Source organism: Oryctolagus cuniculus, chromosome 2 (assembly GCF_051225735.1).
Source record: "Oryctolagus cuniculus isolate XC-2025 breed Fujian yellow rabbit chromosome 2, ASM5122573v1, whole genome shotgun sequence".
Lineage (NCBI taxonomy): Eukaryota > Metazoa > Chordata > Mammalia > Lagomorpha > Leporidae > Oryctolagus > Oryctolagus cuniculus.
Genome location: NC_142868.1, coordinates 57,370,508 through 57,391,825, shown reverse-complemented (window position 1 = coordinate 57,391,825; position 21,318 = coordinate 57,370,508). Strand labels below are relative to the sequence as shown.

Here is a 21,318-nt window from a genome sequence, read left to right as displayed (position 1 = left end):
ATTGCTCACATTTCTTATAATATTTTGAAAAAAGCTATGGAATAATTCAGAAGTGCATCTTTTGTCTTTCAGTATAAATTCAAATGAAACAGATTTCTCAGTTCCTAGTCTTTGCTGCTCCTGGCTCACATGATCAAAGAAAAAATTCATTTTTTGCAAGTTGTTTTTGGAGGCCTCACAGGACTTTGAAATCTTCAAATACTTCAAATGTTCAGTTTCTTTGTTAACAAAAAATTGTGCTTGAAAAAAAATCTTGCTCAGTTTACCAATGGAGCATCTGTTTCATGAGAGATCTGTCTTTCCTGTTCTTTTAGAGAAGAAGATCCTGGCAAATGCAACTTACTAAACAAACCTATGTATTTATTTGTTTTACCTCTGTAAGCCCCAGTAAACAAGTAAATAAACAGAATAAAACATAAAAATGGCATTAACATACCAGAATGAAAATAATGGGAAGGAAGACAACAGGCAAGTAATAACAACAGAGTTTAAAGATAGGCGAAAATTGACAACACAGAGAACAAGTAGAAACCTCAGCCAAAACTCCAAAAGGAGAAAAAAAAAATCTAAGTATTTCAGAAATCTTAGGCAGCTAGGACTTCAAAAAGTGAGGACTAAATGAGAGCTAAATATAAAATCGATTTTCAGTTTGTGGCAACAGTGAACCCCCTTCTACTGGTTTCCTCACCATGCTCTTTAACCCTTCTTACTTTCGGACCTGGGAGGAAAGCAAAAGAACGGAAAATATCAGTGAGGTTTTCTCAAGAACTCCGAGGAGGGACTCCAGGCACAACTGCTGCCTCTCCTGAGGCATCATACCAAGAAAATGAGGATGACAGGAAGCTGGTGCACTGAAAGTTCATATCCCTGGCCTGCCTTAAAGTGATGAAAGCAGACTGAGTTCCCCCTGAGCAGTAGACAGGATATATTTATGAGGAAACTATCTTGTTCAAGATAAAGTTCTGCATGTGCTGAAAACATGAGACTGGGCAACCATTTTATCACCCTATAGTTAAGATCATTATTCACCTCCTAAGAACTCAGCTTCAGATAGCTCTGGTGCCTCATTTTTTAAAGATACACAGACATTTGAGGACATCTTGTAATTTTTTTAAAGCAGAGAACAGAATAAATACACACAGGAAAGAAAACATGAAAATAAAAGAGGACAGCTAATGGAACAAAAAGAATTTTGAATTAAGAGAACAATACAGGAAGCATAAGAGACTATAAAAATGTCACTGGACAATTCAGACAATTAGGTATGTCAAATAGGATATTCCTAGGAAAGGGAAAATTGCATCATTCCATCCATAATAGGAGCAAACAGTAAACTAATGTGGGAAAAATCAGTGGAATGTTTGGAAGATGAAGTGAAGAAATCTACCAGAAAAAAATCAAGATACATGAAATAGAAAATGAGACACAAAGCATGTAAAAATCAGAACATCAATACAAAATTTCATTATCTGAGTGGAAAGAAATAGAGGAATTGATATACTACCTTCTGTGTTCAGCTACTGAGAGTGATTTTGTTTCTCTGATGGAGAGCTGAATTTGAGTTAGAAGCAGAACTAAAGAAACTGAAACAATTGTTAATGTGAGACATTTACTAACACTAGGAAAAATCAAAAAGCAAAAGAGCTATAATTATAGCAAACTATGAAATTTACCTGTAAACAATGATTACACATTCATAACATGTATACACAGAATATTGATTTACCCATAAAGTCTTATATAACTAAATTTTGAAGATTGATGGAAATTATTAAAGGATTATGATTAAAGAGAAATTAATTCTGATTTTTCCCCTGTGGAAAAATAGTAGACAACTTCAAATATTTTTAAAATAAAGGACAATGTTGAAACAATTAGATTTATGAATCTGAATAGTAGATAAATAGGCAAAGAAAGGTGACCTTTTGAGGTGCTAGAACTGAGGGTAAAATATATTGGGCAAAGGTGAAATGATGAATTATAATAATAATTTAAATAAAGTATTGTTCAAGTGATAGCTTTGGAGAAAGACACATGAATCCAAATTGTCAATTTGGGAATTTGATTTTACTGTACTTACAAAATTAGTCTAACGCTATATCATGGATCCTAACTGAAGACTCCCAAGTCAGAGACAGAAGATACTGCTCATTGTAAGCTAACACTGTGAATAGTAGCACATCTGTCCTATTTATCCCTTGTCCTCAAGTTCCATTAGAGCAATGCAACAGGCTCACATGTATGTAATGTATACAGTGAGTTTATAACACAGTGTGGAAGACAGCATTCATGGAACCCGCTGCTTTCAGAAGAAGCTCTAAGTCAGCCTCCTATTTGTCGATATGGATGATGTCATCTCTGAAAATTAGCAGTTGAATAAACCACTCTGAGATATGTTTCAGATTAAAAAGAAAGGTCCGGGTCTTGGAATATCTAGCAAGAGGAACAGTTGAAAAAGAGAACCCAGGAGGACCCTGTACCCCAACCCAGATCCAGATTTTGCTATTTAGTGGCTGTGATTTGGGACAAGTCTCTACATTTGAAAGTTTCAAATACTGATTACCTGAAGCCTGAAATAATTTAAGTAATAGAGCTAGCATGGTGCCAGGAATACAATAGGCACTAAAGCTGTAATTTTTATCATTCCAAGAGAGAAAAACAATTAAACAAAAAAGCATATTTTCCAAAATACATAAATCAGGATTGTATGAACTCTTATAAATTGTGAATCTACCTAAAACTCAGCTTTATCACTTTTTAATGGGCATTGCAATATTCTAATCAAAAGATAAGGGAAGGGTGGCATTTGGCAAAGTGGTTAAGATGTCCACGTCTCACATTGAGAGCCTGGATTTGAGTCCCAGCTCTGTTGTCTATTCCAACTTCTTCCTAATGCAGAGTCTGGGAGGCACCATGTGATAGCTCAAGTACTTGGATCCCTGCCACCCACAAAAGAACCCTGGATTGGGGCTGGCATTGTGGTGCAGAAGGTTAAGCCACTGCCTGCAAGGCTGACATTTCATATGAGCACTGTGTCAAGTTCTGGTTGCTCTACTTCCAATCCAGATCCTTGCTAATGCGTATGGAAAGAGAGCAGATGATGGCCCAAGTACTTGGTGCCCTGCCAGCCATTTGGCCACTTGGCAGGTGAACCAATGGATGGAAGAGTTTCTCCCTCTCTCTCTCTCTTTTCTTCTCTCTCTCTGTAACTCTTTAAAATAAATAATCTTTTTTTGAAAAAAGCACAGAATATAGCATGGGAACCTCTTGAGTTGCAAATACAGCTCAATCAATTTCTACTGTTTTACAGTTAATATTTTCCAGCAGACTAAACTACTAATTAAGAGTTCATTATCTTTATGACTTGGAATTTAGAAATATTATTGTATTTTATTAGGGTCAAGTAAAATACTTATTTCCATTCAGAGTCTATAACTATTTTTAGAAAGCTTTTATTTAATAAATATAAATTTCATAGGTACACCTTTTGGATTATAGTGGTTCTTCCCCCTATACCCACCCTCCCACCTCACTCCTGTCCCACCTCCTACTCCCTCTCCCATCCAATTCTTCATCAAGATTCATTTTTAGTTATCCTTATATGCAGAAGATCAACTCTATACTAAGTAAAGATTTCAACAGTTTGCACCCACACAGACATGCAAAGTATAAAGTACTGTTTGAAGACTAGTTTTACTGTTAATTCTCGTAATACAAGTCATTAAGGACAGAGATCCTACATGGGGAGCAAGTGTACAGTGACTCCTGTTGTTGATTTAACAACTGACACTCTATAATGATTATTTAACACAAGTATGATTGAGATAGAGAACACACTTCTAGCAATGTTTGTTCAAAAATGAGCAATAACAATTTTAATGAGGTCAATTGTTCATAACAGATTATATTCAGCTTTTCAACATTATTTCTTTACTTAGCCAAGATTTCTTCAGGGAAAATAAGAAATGCCGTATCCTGTTTATATGTCTTGTCTCAAAAAGAGAACTTAGTGTCCTTTTTATACAAGAAGACATTCATTTCCAAAATAGTAGAATGTGATTAATTGCCTCTTGATTTAATTTTCTTTTGATGTGGTCCGAACATATATTTAACTATAGGATATGTTTTGATAAAGAAATTCAGTAACCAATCACCAAGTTGACACATTTTTCATCAATATGCTATTAAAGAAGCAATTGTATTGTACCGTAAACAAAAAGAAAGAAAAGTCAATAAATAGATGTTTTTCAGGATATGATTTATGGCAGAAGTTCTACAAACTGTGTTTTTCTGTGCCAAATAATTCCTTTCAAGTGCTATTTTTTAGAATTATGTAATTTCTCTCTTTTTATGCCAGAAAAATAGCCAGGATATGAATTTGACATCACATGCATGGTGAGAGTGTGGAAAAGATTCTGAGAACAGTATTTACTTCTACACAAAAGGTCACAGAATTAATTCAGCAAGTCAATGTTTGAAACCAGCTGGCTGAGAGCCTTGGGTATTTGGAAAATTAATGTGTGTATGTTCAAAATGGACGTGTGCACACTCTTAATAACCCTTTCACAGAGCAGAGAACACTGTGTCCACCTAACTTTACAGTTGCACTTTCAAAGAGAAATTGGTAAACATACAGGATCTTACTTAAAGGATTTCTTAACCTCTTAACCTAGCAGAACCAGGGGTAAAAGTGCATTTGGATTTCCAGCTCTTTGAATTATTTTAATGTGTTATAGACTCTGAATCCAGTGAATTTCCAAATGACATTCCTGCTACTCTTAAAAACTCAACAGCTTCACGTCTGTTTATGTCTTCCCAATTTTTTCAATCAAACCTAACTTGCCAAGGATATTTACTGTTGAATATAGATCATTTTAACTTTGTGTTTATGGCCTAAATAAAAACACAATTTTGGAGTGGATGTTTGGCCTAATGATTAAGACACTGCCTGGATGCCTGCATCCCTTACCGGAGTGCCTGGGTCTAAGTCCCTACTCCACTTTCTATTCCAGTTTCCTGCAAATGAATTCCCTGGGAAGCCACAGTAATGGTTCAAGTACTTAAGTCCCTGCCTCCTTTACAGGAGACCTGGATTGAGCTCCCAGCTCCTGGCTTCAGCCCAGACCAGCCCTAATTGCTCCTGGCATTGGTGTTGTGGGGTGTGTGTGTAGCGGGAGGGTGCTGGTGGTAGTGAAGTAGAGTAAAGGAGAGCTCTGTCTCTTGTCTTTCTCTCTCTCTGTGTATGTGTCTTTCTGCCTACTAAGTGAAAAAAATAATATTTTAGTACCATTATGGAGAATGTGGTTATCCTTTTTAGAGTTGCTGGTTATTTTTGGTAATATGTACATAATTTTTATATGTAATTTAAATCATTCATTGTGTGTCCACATTATAGAATTTGTGGGAGGAGTAAATGGGTAAGTCTGAGTCATTAATAACTAATATTTGTTGGATGTTTTCTCTGTGTCAAGCTCTTGTCTAATGACTTTACATGTCAATCATGTATTGCACATAGTAACTCTCTGGAGAAGGTGTAGTTATCTTCATTTTAAATTTGAGAAAATTAATATAGGAGGAGTGAAAAAATCTGCCTACTTCATGACATTTAGGAAAACTAATCTACCTAGAGTGCTCATTAATATATTTAATTTCAGTTCATAAGACAGACTATCTTGACAGCCCTTAAGAAAGAACTTAATTGAATAAATTGTTTGGATCGCTCTCACTCTCTCTCTCGGGTCCAGGAACCACAGATTCTCAGTGGTCCCAGAGGAGATCTGAGTAGTATTCTTTTCTAACAAAACGTGTTTAAGGGTGATGCATTATTTGGAATACCCACACAGTAATAGTCTCTGGAAGTGGGAGGAAGAGTTTTTTCCAATGGGTTGTCCTTGTGTGAAGCAAAATCAGAACTTTGTAAGGTCAGCAGGAAATTATATAAGGGTGTTCCAGAGCACTATTTCCTGACCTTCAAGAGATTTGGGGGATGCCGTCATCTCACAGAAGGGATGGTGGCTCTGACTTCCAAGTCCTCCAGATTCACTCCACTGAAATCCACTGGTTCTTCACTGACAACTTCTTTGGTGCGCTTACAGAGAAGTGTGAAAGTTGATGCATACACTTCCTTCTTTGCACCCTGCTATTCCATGTTATCACTACCAAAATCATATCATTTTTCCTTAACAACAGAATATTAAAGTGTTATAAATTTCCTTTAAAATAATTAATTTAAATTCTTTCAGATTGACATTAACACTTTCCTGCCCGATGGATCTCAAGAATTTTCCCATGGATGTACAAACATGTATAATGCAACTGGAAAGTTGTGAGTATGAAAATTTTACTTCTTCTGAAGACTTTTAGTGTATAGAACACATGAGCATCCCATCATTTGTACAGATGATTTATTTTTCAATTTTTGGGGTACATATTTACTGAATAACCGTATAGTCTTTCACTAGACATTGAAAGAAACATCTATGAACACTTGATAACTATCAACTCTGAAAAAGAAGCAAATTGAATATCTATAACTAGCAGTTTTTAAACTTGAAATCAAATCTATGCCCTTATGCTTATCATTAAAATTAAAAAGAATAGGGGCCATCTTTGTGGCACAATAGGTTGACTGCTACTCAGGAAGCCTGCATCCTATAGCAGAGTGCCTAGGATTGAGTCACACCTCTGCTCTGCTTCCAATCCAGCTTCCTGTTACTGTGTACAATAGGTAGCAGATGATAGCCCAAGTACTTGGATTCCTGCCATTCATGTGGGAAACCTGGGTGGAGGTCTCCTACATGCTTGAGCCTGATCCTACTTCTAGCTTGAGCCTGACCCAGCCCTGGCTGATGCAGATATTTGGGGGAATGAACCAGAAGATGGAAGATTCATTCTCTCCCCCACCCCTATATTTCTCTACCTTTCAAGTAAAATAAACAAGTAAAACTATTTTTAAAAAAGTAAAAAGGATATGATTCATTGAAAATAAACTATCATTTATTTTTTGAGTGCCAACTAATAGGACATGTATTCTGTATATATTATTTTTATACTCATAGCAAGAATATTGTTATTATCTTCATGTTTCCAAAGTTGAAAATGGTCACTCTCACTGATTGAGTATTGTGCTAAATTTCACAGAGATCCTAAAGATAAACTACCTTGCTCCAAATCCTATACACCCCCTTGTTAACTAATATTTATACGTTAATATTATCCTACAGGGTATGTTACAGATGTTATCTCAGAGGAAAGATTTTCTCACATATAGTCAGAGATTTATGCCAGCTTTCAGACACTTCTCTAAATTTTGTCTTCAAAATGAGTCTTTATCCATCACTGCTTAAGGCCAACATGGATGAAAATATTAGGTACACCTGTTTTTCCTGACTTATCTATGTCAGCTCTAAATTGATTGCATTCCATGAAATGCACGGGAAAAAGAAAGCAACTTGTTGTGTTTTTCCTCTGGCATTCGGTTACCTTGGGAGTAAAAGTCCTATTTGGATGGATTTTTTGAAGAAATGGAGCATTGAGCCTGTGATTTTAAAGTAAACTGAAAATATAGAATTGGGGTGGTGCTGTGGTGCAGTGGGTTAACACCCTGGCCTGAGGCACCGGCATCCCATATGGGCACCGGTTCTAGTCCCAGCTACTCCTCTTCCGATCCAGCTCTCTGCTATGGCCTGGGAAAGCAGTACAAAGTGGCTCAAGTCCCAGGGCCCCTGCACCCAAGTGGGGGACCCGGAAGAAGCTCCTGGCTCCTGGCTTTGGATCAGCTCAGCTCTGGCCATTGCGGTCATCTGGGGAATGAACCAGTGAATGGAATATCTCTCTCTCTTTCTCTGTCCCCACCTCTCTCTGTAACTCTGTCTTTCAAATAAATAAAATAAATCTATAAAAAAGAGTATATTATCACAAATAATAAGAGAAAAAGGGAAGACAGGAATGAGGAGGGAGAGAAGGAGACAGGGAGAAAGGGATCATTGTATTCAGGAATCATATCTATGAATTCATGTAACTTCTCTCTATATTAATAAATTTTTTTAACTTTTATTTAATGAATATAAATTTCCAAAGTACAGAATATGGATTACAATGGCTTCCCCCCCCATAACGTCCCTCCAACCCGCAACCCTCCCCTTATCCACTCCCTCTCCCCTTCCATTCACATCAAGATTCATTTAAAGTTGAAAAAAAGTGGATCTTGGGACTTCAGTCTCAGAAACAAGGTGTGCAGTGTTACAGAGATGTCACTAGATGGCACACCTACCCTGTGGGGGTACAAGACCAGCCCCTCCCCCAAATTGTTTTTCTTAAGAAAGTGGAAATATATATTTCTCTGATAATTCCTACTTATAAAATTTAAATGTGTTAATATCCTAGTGTTCCTTAAATATTAAGTACATGTATAGATAAAGTACTAAAATAAATGAGAGGAAAATAAGATAATTTAAAATTGGAAGGCTATTTAGTGATATAAATGGGAAGGGGCAACAAAAGATTCAAAATAGCATAAATTTTGGCCTATACCATGGAAAAAAGCAATCTGAGGACAGATTTATTATGTTGCAATGTGATGGTGTCTATCAAACTATCAAAAGCCAAAAACAGTTGGAAGACACTTGATGCAATTATTAAGATGCCACATATAATGCCTGCATCTCTTATTGACGCATTTGGTTTAAATTCTGGCCCCTCTTCCAATCTAGTTTCTTGCTATTACAGACCCTAGCATACAGCAGATGATAGCTCAACTATTTGGGTGCCTGCCACCTGTGAAAAAGTTGAGTATTCTGACCCAGGGCTCCTGCCCTGGCTGTTGCAGACATTTGCTAACTAAACTAACAGATGAAAGATTCCCCCCCCCCCCTTCTCTCTCTCTCTGACTTTGAAGGGAAGGAAAGGAAAGGAAGGAAGGAAGGAAAAAAGGGAGAGGATGGAGGGAGGAAGGGAGTATCATTATATTCTTAGAATTGTATGTATGAACTATGTTAAATATGTTTTCCTTGTGTTAAGATCACATTAACATAAAAAATTATAAATTTTTTTTGAAAAACATGTTAAAACATGAAAAACATGTTAAAAACTGTAATAGCCATATATAGAATGGTACAATTAGTCATATGAAATAGCTGAATGCAAAGCAGAAAACACAAAAACAGATGCTTAAGAAATACCGACATTTAGAAGTTGTTGGAAGAAATTGCAGATGGTAAATTAAACTCATTTTTTTGTATTAGAATAAACTCTCAAGCAGATCTGTAAAAGAGTATTAAATGGTGTAAAAGAATTCAGATAATTGAAGAAATGGCCATTCTTATTAAGGAAAAACAATAATGTGGTTAGAAGGGTAGTCAAAGCTGGATTTCAAAAAGCTTAAATGAAATATGAGTGATGAGAAAGTGGGAACAACAAGTAGAATCTTGTCCATGAATGTTAGTTATTAAGGAAAGTTTAGAAAGATTATAGTACCTGTGGGAGAGTGGGGTCACCAGGCTTCATTTTTAGGTTAAGAAGAACTTACTAGGGCTTATTTTCAGGACAGATAGGAACATAGCAAGACCTCTTATGTGTCTGCCTTTCTCAGGATATTTCCACAACAATCATTCTCAGCTTGTGAAAAAATAGTCTGTTACCTATGTCCCCCAGTTTCTTAATTCTTTTATCAGGAATGAGTGAATTGCTTCAAGTGATCCTTTCATATTCAGTTATTAAGCATATCCTGACCTTTTAGAACTTAATTTAACACACAGTATAGGATAACCTTTCTTAATTGCTTTAGTAGATGCTAACTAAATCCTGTCCATCAAAATAGAAGCTTATTGAAGCCAAAATTTTCAAGGTGTTTTTCTTATGTCTTTTTTAATGCAATTTTGCTTTTCTCTTCCCTTTTTTAAAAAATCGTGGCTTAAAATGGCAAGTTAAAAGATTTTAAATAAGTTTAACTTACGGGAAAGTAGGTAAAAGAGTTTAACCTGCTATAAAACAAGATCTCTAAGAAAACCAGTGTCTACTTTCCAAAGAAATCTAACTACAAAGGGGAAGAAGAGAAACAATCAATAGTGTTAAGGCATGGAAAATAAACAAAAATGCAAAAATCATTTAAAGGCAAAGGCCTAATGGCTGTGAGGTATTATCTTCCTTAAATTCATTTAATGTACAGCAATGGTGAGGACACATCTAAATGGCTTGGGGAATGTCTCTTCACTTAAACACAAATTGAAAAACTATCAAATCCATAAATATATATATATATTCATTTTATTTGAAAATTAGAAAAAACAAATAGTTCTTCCCTCTGCTGGTTTACTTCCAAAATGCCGGCAATAGCTGGACCTGGGTCAAATCAAATCTGAGAGCTGGGAAGTCAATCTAGATCACACATATGGATGTCAAGAACCCAACCACTTGAACCAACACCTGCTGCCAACCAAAATGCACATTCCAAGGATCTTGGAATCCATGTACAGCTTGGACTTGAACCCTGGCACTAGTTCCTGGCACTTCAGTATGGAATTGGGGCACTCCACGCAGCATACTAGCCACTGTGCCAAATACCAGCCCCTGAACTTTTGCTTATTTCTGTTTACATTTTTATTGCCAAGCACACTTCCATGCACTACATGCAAGCTGAATGTGATGGAACAAAGACATAGCCTCAGCCATTCTCACTCATTGCCCAAAAGAGCGTAATATTGAAATTTATTCCTTGCCCTTGAAACTCAATTCAGTCTCACACCCTGTTGTCTTTACACCCCATCTCTGCATTCTTCCCCAGGTTTGGAGGCCCAGTGGCCACTTGAAAAGACCAGTGTGTAGGAATTCACCTCTGCCTGCCTGCCCAACCCCACCCTTAGTACTCCTAAGGTATAAAAAAAGCCCACCTCCTGAGTTCAGGGCCTCCTGCCGCATGTCCCATAAATCTGCACGCTTTCCATGTGTCATGCTTCCGGCAGTTGGTCACCCACTTCTGTGAATTTATTTTCTCTGAATATATTCTGTCTGGCTGTAGATTCGTATTCTGCATCCTGTTTGTTCTATGCCTCTTTCTCTAACATTTTGGTGCTCTGTGTCAGGAAGCACCAATCTGGGACTCTTTTCCAAATTTAATGAAGACAGGTAAATTGGCATTCTTGTTTATGCTTGATATCATTAGAAATTCTGCTGAAAATCAAGATAATACCCTTTCTCACTCTTAAATTAATAACTGGCATATCTGAAATAGAACAATCCACAAAACTAATTGGAGGAGTTGCTATAGAACCACTTTCCTGACGAAGAAGGCCAACAACCAACAAGGAGTCATGCAGAGTGTGGGGCAGGGGGGCATCATAGAGAAAGAAGGTGTTAATTGCAGACCACAGAGGGAAGAACTGAGCAGTCATTGCTTAATTCCTGGGACTCTGAGGCCTTAGATGTGGAGGTTCTTACAGATTGAAGCTGGGGCTAAGAGATGAATGTTTAGCTTGTATTTAAGTTCCTAGTTAACTGGGAAGAATCCTTGAAGCCAACCCATCACATTTTCCTAACCTCTACTTTCAACTTATGTCAGGATAACCCTAAGGTCTTTGGCATGCTTCCACACTCATCTCTTCCTTCATAATTTTAGCAGTCTTCCTTGGTTTACATTTTGATTTTGGCAAAATGCGTGTGCTAGTCTACTTTGTGTTTCTATATCAGAATATCACAGGGTAAATTTTAATGAAAATAAATTTGCTGGCCTAAATTCTGAAAACTGTAAAGTCCAAGATCAAGGCGCTAGCCTCTATTGAGGGTCTTCTTATGGCCTCATCTCATGATGGAAGGCAGGAGGTATAAGATGCAAAGGAAGTCAAGCACGTCCATTGTAATGGCGGTATGAATATGGAACTGTCATAACCTTGTCACCTCTTGAAAGTCCATCCTCTCAATTAAACTCCCTTACAATTACATTCACAAATTTCAGCACAAGTTTGGAAGGAACAAACGTTCAAACTGTAGCAATATATAAAGATAAAATGTACCACCTTAATCATTTTTACGTGTAATATAGTAGACAATGTATCATTTGGCACAGTATTGTAAAACCAGTCTTCCAAGTTTGGGGTGGGTGTTGTAGCATAGTGGGTTAAGCTGCCATTTGGGATGCCTGCATCTCATATCAGAGAGCTAGTTCTGAGTCCCAGATCCATCAATTCCGACCTAGCTTCCTGCTAATTTAAACTTTGCAAGGCAGCAGATGATGGCTCAAGTACGTGGATCCCTGCCTTCCATGTGGGAGAGCCAGCTGAGTTACTGGCTCTAGGATTTAGCTTGGCCTAATCCCAGCTGTTGCATGTATTTATGAAAATAAAATATTTTTTTTATTTTTTTTAAACTTTTATTTAATGAATATAAATTTCCAAAGTACAGCTTATGGATTACAATGGCTTCCCCCCCATAACGTCCCTCCCACCCGCAACCCTCCCCTTTCCCACTCCCTCTCCCCTTCCATTCACATCAAGACTCACTTTCGATTCTCCTTACATACAGATCAGTCTAGCATACATTAAGTAAAGATTTCAACAGTTTGCTCCCACACAGAAACACAAAGTGAAAAATACTGTTTGAGCACTAGTCACAGCACCAAATCCCAATGTACAGCACACCAAGGACAGAGATCCCACATGAGGAGCAAGTGCACAGTGACTCCTGCTGTTGACCCAACAGATTGACACTCTTGTTCATGGCATCAGCAATCACCCTAGGCTCTTGTCATGAGCTGCCAAGGCCATGGAAGCCCTCGGAGTTCACTGACTCTGATCATATTTAGACAAGGCCATGGTCAAAGTGGAAGTTCTCTCCTCCCTTCAGAGAAAGGTATCTCCTTCTTTGATGACCCGTTCTTTCCACTGGGATCTCACTCGCAGAGATCTTTCATTTAGTTTTTTTTTTTTTTTTTTTATTTTATTTTATTTTTTTTTCCCCAGAGTGTCTTGGCTTTCCATGCCTGAAATATTCTCATGGGCTTTTCAGCCAGATCTGCATGCCTTAAGGGCTGATTCTGAGGCCAGAGTGCTGTTTAGGACATCTGACATTCTATGGGTCTGCTGTGTATCTCACTTCCCATGTTGGATCATTCTCTCCGTTTTTTATTCTATCAGCTAGTATTTGCAGACACTATTCTTGTTTATGTGATCCCTTTGGTTCTTAGTCCTATCATTATGATCAATTGTGAACAGAAATTGATCACTGGGACTAGTGAGATGTAAATAAAATAATTTTAATCTCTCAAAGTTTTTATCTGGCAAAACCGAAATACTGTACCCATTAAGTCACAATTCCCCATCCCTCCCTTCCCTCATTTCCCAGAAGGCACCATTTTTCTGGTTTCTATGAATTTAATGACTTTAGATTCATGTAAGTGGAATTACACAGTATTTGTTTTTCTTGACTAATTTATTTCACTGAGCATTCTTTGTTAAAAATTCATCCATGTTGTAGCATGTATCAAACATTTCTTACTTTTAAAGTCTGAATAATATTCTGTTGCAAGTATGTGCTACATTTTCTTTCTCCATTCCTCTGTCAATGAATACTTGTAAGGCTTCCAGATTTTGATGACTGTGATTAATGATGTTGTGAACACGGATGTACAAATATCCTCTTGTTGATTTTCAATTCTTTTAGATATGTACCCAGAAATAAAGTTGTTGGATAATAAGATGATTCATTTTAAACTTTTCAAGGATCTGCCTAATTGTTTTTCATAGCAGATGCACCATTTTACAGTCACCAACAGTGCACAGAGGTTCTAATTTCTCTACGTCCTTGCCAATATTTGCTGTGCTTTGTTTTGCTGAATAGCAACCATTAGGTTCAGTAGACTATTTTGAATACAGAAGATCACTTATAAGTTAAAGGATTTCAGTGTTTTTTTCCTGTGATTTAGCCATTTGCCATGCTTTATTACTGTCACTGTTTTCTTTCTTCTTTATTTCCTCCAAAAAACTCTTTTAACTCTCAGTTTTTTCACCTGAACCAAATGTCATTTCCATAGCACATTGGTTCAAAACTTGTGTGGTGCTTTCCCTAGAGATGACTCCAGCTTCCAACTCCATGATCCCTTGAATGATACAGTACATCAGCTGCTACTTATACAAGAGGAAGAACTCAGAAAAATGCATTATATCCTTAAGTCTTTCATTAAGAAACTATACAAATTATATAAACCATTAATATTTCAGCAGCTCACTCTTCTGTTTTGTAAGATAAGTGAATTACATTAGAAGATAGCAAAATTCTTCTGAATTCTTAAAAAAAAGATTTAAAAGATTATTCTCTAATATACAGGATGATAAATCTAAAAGATAAAATTCAGAAGATAACATCCAGAAACCCAGTATATTCACCAAAAAAGGATCAAGAGTAAAATAAAACCAATTAGGTAAATAAAGATATAGGAATGTTCTGTAATGATTATAAAAGGAAAGTCAGCCAAATTAAAAAAAATGAGAACATGAAAATGAGAAAAAAATGTGTGAATGCAACTTTAGAGAAAATAATCCTAAAAAAATTAGAAGGCCACAAGTATTGTAGAGGTAAACCTCAGAAGTGTTCTATACTGAGGTCAAAACCTAGGAAGTATGAATCATACTGGCAATTGCTTTGGTTGCTTACTTTATATCTTTTGTTCTGAGGCAACCGGGTTCATGGTTCCCTACCAATGAATTCTTACTGGTTATGTAATGAGCATCCCACTCAGATTTCAAAAGATTTTGAAGTCTCCAAAGTACTTAGAGAATGCTTACTCAAATTTATAATCTCTCAGAAATCCCAAGGGGCCTTTTTCTTTAGAATTATATTATCAGTATTCCCTGGCTTGTTTAGAATAATTTGTTGATTTATTTTTGTTAATAGTAGAATGAAAAATACAAATGCAATTATGGAAAAAAAAGTTCTGCCAAATTGCTTTTTCTTGGTCACAGTAAGGAGAGTCATATCATTTCCAGTCCTTAGGCCTACTAAACATTGCTGAATGGAAATAATGATTATAGGAGTAGACATTTTTAAAAGATTTATTTATTTATTTGAAAGTCAGAATCACAGAAAGAGGAAGAGAGAGAGGGAGAGAGAGATCTTCCATCAACTGACTCACTCCCCAAATGGCCACAATGGCCAGGGCTAGGCCAAGCCAAACCCAGGAGGCTGGAGATTCACATGGGTACAGGGGCATGGACACTTGGGCCATCCTCTGCTGCTTTCCCAGGTGCATTAGCAGGGAGCTGGACAGGAAGTGGATCAGCCAGGTCTTAAACTAGTGGCCATATGGGATGCCGGTGTCACAGGCAGCAGCTTTACCCTCTATTCCACAGTGCTGGCCTCAGAGATAGATATTTGACCCAACAATGAAGGTGGCATTTGGGACACCCATACTCCAGATCAGAGTGCATGAGTTTATGTCTCAACTCCACTCTCAATTACGGCTTCCTGCTAATGTGCTCCCTCGGATGCAGTAGATGAGGGCCCAAGTGAATGGGTCCTGGTAGCACACATGAAGGGCCTGAATTGAGTTCAGGCTCTTAGTCTCTCAGTTTTGTTCTGTCCCAGCCCTGGCTATTGTGGGCCATTGGGGAGTAAACTTGTGAGTGGGAAATCATTCTTTCTCTGGCTCGCACATAAATTACATTAAAAAAATAATAGAGGTCTCTATAAAAATGAGGGTTCTCTGCATTTGTTTTTAAACATAAAAATGATAAAAAATACACCAAGTTACAATGTTTCCTATGAGCAGTGACTTTTTTCTATGTTACTAATTGTCACAAAATTTCCCTACATAGCTACTTTTGAAATTATGGAATATAGCTGAGTAGTCAGGACTACTGGATGTAGTTAACATCATCATTTGTAAAGTAAGCCTTCATCTCTAACATAATTATAATCACTGATATTTTGTCATTTCCATGAAAAAATAGCTATGATATATCCTTTCTATGCAAAAATTCTTTAGTCTTTCATGTTTAACTAAAATATATTATCATTTAATTAGCAAATCATGAATTAGAACACCAAGAAAAATATCTTGGGAATGTAGTTTATGATAAAATTGGATGATTTAACAAATAATTTTATGAAATCTTTAACACATTTTAATTTATCTGGTAACGAGTGTAAACAGAATTTAATGGCAATAGAGTTATGAATTTATCATTTATTTGCTATAAACAATTTAAGGCTTGTATACTTCAATTGTAAGCCTTCCTGATGCAACAATTCAATCAACAGGATATACCATTTGAAAACATACTAACTTAAGTAACTTTTTATTATTATAGTAGTTCTCATAACTGTATTAATCATCCTATAAATCTGTTTTTTTCAGATTCATCACTGATGTCTATATACAATTTTAGGTGAAATTATTTTCTATATACTATTTTGGGTGAAAGAGAATCAAATATAATTCCTCACTTTTAATTATATCTTTTTTTGCACAAATGACATTTTAATTTTAGATGTATTTGATATCATAAGATTTAGTTGCAAGTAAAACGTCAGCTAACTTTTGTCTAATTTGGTAATCATTTTTGTTTAGCTTTAATAACAAATATTTTTAAAGTAATTATAATTGCTAGGAAACCTGAAAGGGACAATGTAGCTGTAATTATATGGCAAATTATGAAATAATAAATCATTTGAAGTTATATAGAGATTCCTATAAAGGCTAACGCACATCAGTTTTTATTAGACTATGTGAATTACTGTGTTTGAAATCTGTCCATTACCATGCTGATTACTTCTGTTGAGCATGTAAATGAAAGTATTTTAGTGATATATTTCAAATTCATCTTGAATTTATATTAAAATTTTATAATTTCATTTCCTAAATGTTTAAGCTACCTAATCACATTAAAATCTGAATTTTATGTCATTATGAATACCAGTTCATAATGGCACTCTTCAAATGTTTTCAGAAATAAGAATCTGAAATGGATTTTGTTTTTTTTTTTAAAGATTTTTATTTATTTATTTATTTGAGAGGTAGAGTTACAGACAGTGAGAGGGAGAGACAGAGAGAAAGGTCTTCCTTCCGTTGGTCCACTCCCAGATGGCTGCAACGGCTGGAGCCAGGAATCAAGTGCTTCTTCCTGGTCTCCCATGCAGATGCAGGAGCCCAAGCACTTGGGCCATCTTATACTGCTTTCCCAGGTCATAGCAGAGAGCTGGATTGGAAGAGGGGCAGCTGGGACTAGAACTGGTGCCTTTACGGGATGTCGGCACCTCAGGTGGAGGATCAGCCTGCTGAGCCATGGTGTCGGCCCATGAAGTAGGCTTTCATATGGGATTTTTTTTTTCCCTAGGATTGACTCAGCTTCCAGTTCTTGTGAATGAATAGTGATACTGAAATAGCAGGAGTCAAAAACCTCAAGCTAAAGGATTATAATAGTGTTTTTAGTTTTCTACTGAAAGCATCAGAACAATTTAGATACTGCCAAACTGATTTGGCTGAAAATGTCTTTGTGAATGGATTATTTCTTAAATATGCACAGATCTAATATTTTCAGAGGCAGACAAGTAACATTTCCAGCAACATGGTTTACTCCAAAGAGATGGTCAGGCAGACCCCTCTTGAAACCATGGCTAAAGGAGAAATCTGATCAATCACAACACCTTTTTCTCAAGAAAATTGACTCAAAGCTTCTTTTCTGATTTTAGTTGTGATTTAAAAGCATTTTAAATACTGTATGTTAAATGTGTGAAAATTTTCTGAGGTTTTGAAAAATATGAGTAGTTATTGGTATGGTTGCCATTTTAGAAGAGCAGTTAGCAGTCACAAGGTATCTTATCCAAAATAAAAAAAAGAGGAGAGCTTAAATCTATGATTGAAAACCAAGTGCCTCTGGTCTTCCAAGAAAAAATTTAGCCAAAGTATATCTAAGATGATGGTTATAGGTCCATTTTATCAGAGAGTTTTAGAAAAAGTGTAATTACTAAGAAAATATTTAATATTTAATAGGCTTGAAATTTAAATGAAATCATATGTAACAGCCTGATTTATGGTAAAAGAATTCAAATTAAATTGCATGAATTATAAATAAAAATATTTTAAATAAATACATTTTGACATAGCAGTTGTTCCTTGTCAGTTCAATAAAACTTACTTGAGTAATATTTCTCCTAGCAATATGTCAGCATGTGCCAACAGTGAGCATGTTTTTCCTTTTGCTGTTTAAATTCCAACTGCTGATTAAGAACATAAGCATTTGCTAACTAGGTCAAACTCGAAATCTCTCTCTCTCTTTCTGCTAATAACATTTGCAATAACTAAACCAAATATTCTCATTTAGTTTTAAAACTAAATGTGAATCTACAATTTACTAATAAACCTCTAAACTCATTGTAACTTAAATATATGTTCGTTCTAATAAGTTCTTCCTTCATAGGAAGGTACTTCAAAAAATTCATGAAAACATGGAATTAAAAGACAAGCTATTAGGGCTGGCATTGTGATACAGCATGTTAAGTACTGCTTGCAATGCTTTGTTCAAGTCCCTACTATTTCCCTTCCAGTAAAACTTACTGCTATTATTCCTGGGAAGGCTGTGAAATGTAGTCCAATTACTTGGGTCTCTGTCACCCATGTGACAGATGTGGACAGAGTTTCTGACACTGGCAATCACAATTCTTCTCCTTCTCCAGATTCTATAATTTTGCCTTTTCCAGAATAACATATAATTAGAATCCTACAGTGTATAACCTTTCCAGATTGATTTCTTTCATTTAGAAATTTGCCTTTGGGGCTGGCAATGTGGCACAGCGGGTTAAAAGTGCTGGCCTAAAGCGCCGGCATCCCATATGGATGCAGGTTCTATTCCCTGCTGCTCCTCTTCTGATCCAGCTCTCTGCTGTGGCCTGAAAAAGCAGTAGAAGATGGCCCAGGTCACTGGGCCCCTGACCCCATGTGGGAGACCTGGAAGAAGCTGCTGGCTCCTGGCTTCAGATCTGGGGAGTGATGGAAGACCTCTCTTTCTGTCTCCACATCTCTCTCTATCTTTCAAATAAATAAAATAAATCTATTTTTCAAAAAGAAATTTGCCTTTAAGATTCCTCCATGTCTTCCCATGGCTTCAGGGATCATTTTTTTTTTTTGCATTGAATAATATTCCATTGTCTGGATATAACAATTTATCCATTAACCTATGGAAAGGCATCTCAGTTGTTCCCAAGTTATGAAAATTATGAATAAATTTGCTCTAAATATCGGTGTGCAGGTTTTTGTATTGTTGTGTTTTCAACTCCTATGTGTAAATACCAATGAGCATAATTCCCTGTTTGTATAGTAAGAGTATATTAGGTTAGTAAGACATGCCAAACTCTCTTCCAGAGTAGCTATACCACTTTTGCAGTTCCACCAGCAATTGTTCCCCATTCTCACCAGCAGTCGATGTCAGTTTTGACTTTTAACCTTTGTGCTAGGTATGACTGGTGTTTTGTTCTAATTTGTGATTACCTAATGATGCATAATTAGATTTCTAAATGATTGTAGCTTTAGATCACCAGATATCTTTGGACCACTCTCAATATTTTATATGTACACATAAATAAAGATAATTAAATCAAGATTTTCCAAAATGGCCTAAATTCTTATCTAATGACATGAGGAGAAAATGTGAAATTGTAAAATTGCATAATTTTATTGGAGGGTTGGAGGAATCCAAAGAAAAGTTAGAATTCTTTTCTTCAAACTTTGCAATCCTCTTGAGAATATTATTTGTTTATTTAATACATTTAAACTTCAAAGTATGAGGACTTATTTAAGTATATATCCAATGTTTTTCTAAGATATCTGTATCCAAAAAACTATAATTTTTAAAAGGAATTATAGATAATTGCATTTCAAGCTCCCTGCTCATTGCTGGAAAGTCAATTTACCAGAGACAAAAGTTAATGCAAAGAAATCATGCTTATTCAAGAGGCTAGCAATCTTGAGGGAAAAACAAATACTTGTGTCTCCAAAAAGTACTTTCTCCCTGATTTTCAGATTAGCAAGAGGAATTTCTAAAAAAAGTAAGGGGTAATTGAGGGAGGTTAAGGAGGATAATGAGTGAAGTTAAGGAGGATAATGAGTGAAACTGATTGCAAAAAGTTAAATTGAAACTGGTTACGTCATGGTTCCTTTGGATTAATGCTACACTGTTAGATTTGGTGGCTATAGACTCCTGATCAGGTGGTGAGCCCTTCAGTGTTGGACTTATTGGTCACAAATTAATCCTTACCTGAAATATTACAATACTAGTCATCAGTTAACCCCTGCTAGAATTTTTTATCTATTGAATTAAAGGTTGGTCTGATTAACCATTAAGTTGACAATTGATTTTTCTTAGGCATAATGTGAAAAGAAAATCTATTTACTATAGTTATGATTGCAAGCATAACATAAATTCTTCAGATATCCTTTCCCCCATAGTGTTACACAACAGTGTATCTGTGGAATTTTTAAACCTGAGTCTACTGGACTATAATTGCCATGTTGTTGCTTTCCTATGGACACCATGCCACTACCAGATGCTGAATATTGGCCGTTGTTTTTTGTCATTGGCCATTCCACAGTATCCCGGAAGATGCCCCTCAATAAAGGCAGGATCCAGAGACATTTTCTGCATTTCTCAAGTTCTGTCAGCGTGTTGTTTCCAAGCCTCACAGATAGTCACACTATGATTTTTGATGTTGCACCACCGTTACCATGCTACATGCAGTTAGCACAATTATTAAATATTTATCTGTGCTTCACTCTACTCTAAGTTTCATCTTTGATTCATTTGATCAACCTCTCTGTTTCTATAATAATGGCAACTGTTTCTTATTTTTTATTACATTTCATCTAAACACATCTATAACAGTATATCTGACTACATCAAAAAATAAGTTTGGAAAGGTCTTGGAGTTCATCTGTTTTTCTTTCTGAAGTTTTTATTTATTTTTACTTTATTTAAAAGGCAAAGAGATGGAGAAAGAAACAGACAGAGAGATCTTCCACCTACTAGTCCATTTCCTGAAAGTCCCAACAGCTGGGACTGGACCAGGATGAATCCAGGAACCCAGAACCTGATGAAGAACTTCCACATGGGTGACAGGGACCCAAGTGCTTGAGTAATTACCTGCTGCCTCCCAGAGTGCATATTAGCAAAAAGCTGGAACTGGACGCAGAGTCAGGACTCAAGTCCAGGTGCCCTAATATGTAATATGGATGTCTCAAGTACCATCTTAACTACTGTGCCAAACACTCTTCCCAAGTTCATACATTTGAATAAACTCAATAGATCTTTGTAAAAAATAAGAAAGGGCGGGAGGGAAGGT

General features: G+C 36.3%; 1 protein-coding gene across 2 annotated transcripts in view; it reads left to right on the top strand.

The window, feature by feature from the left end:
* Positions 1-21,318, top strand: part of GLRA3 (glycine receptor alpha 3) — a 175,247-nt gene that overhangs the window by 99,508 nt on the left and 54,421 nt on the right. For both annotated transcript variants that reach the window (XM_051832426.3, XM_051832423.3), the window contains exon 5: positions 6,243-6,325. In XM_051832426.3, the coding sequence (XP_051688386.1) occupies positions 6,243-6,325 (83 nt within the window). The remainder of the gene's footprint in view (positions 1-6,242; positions 6,326-21,318) is intronic.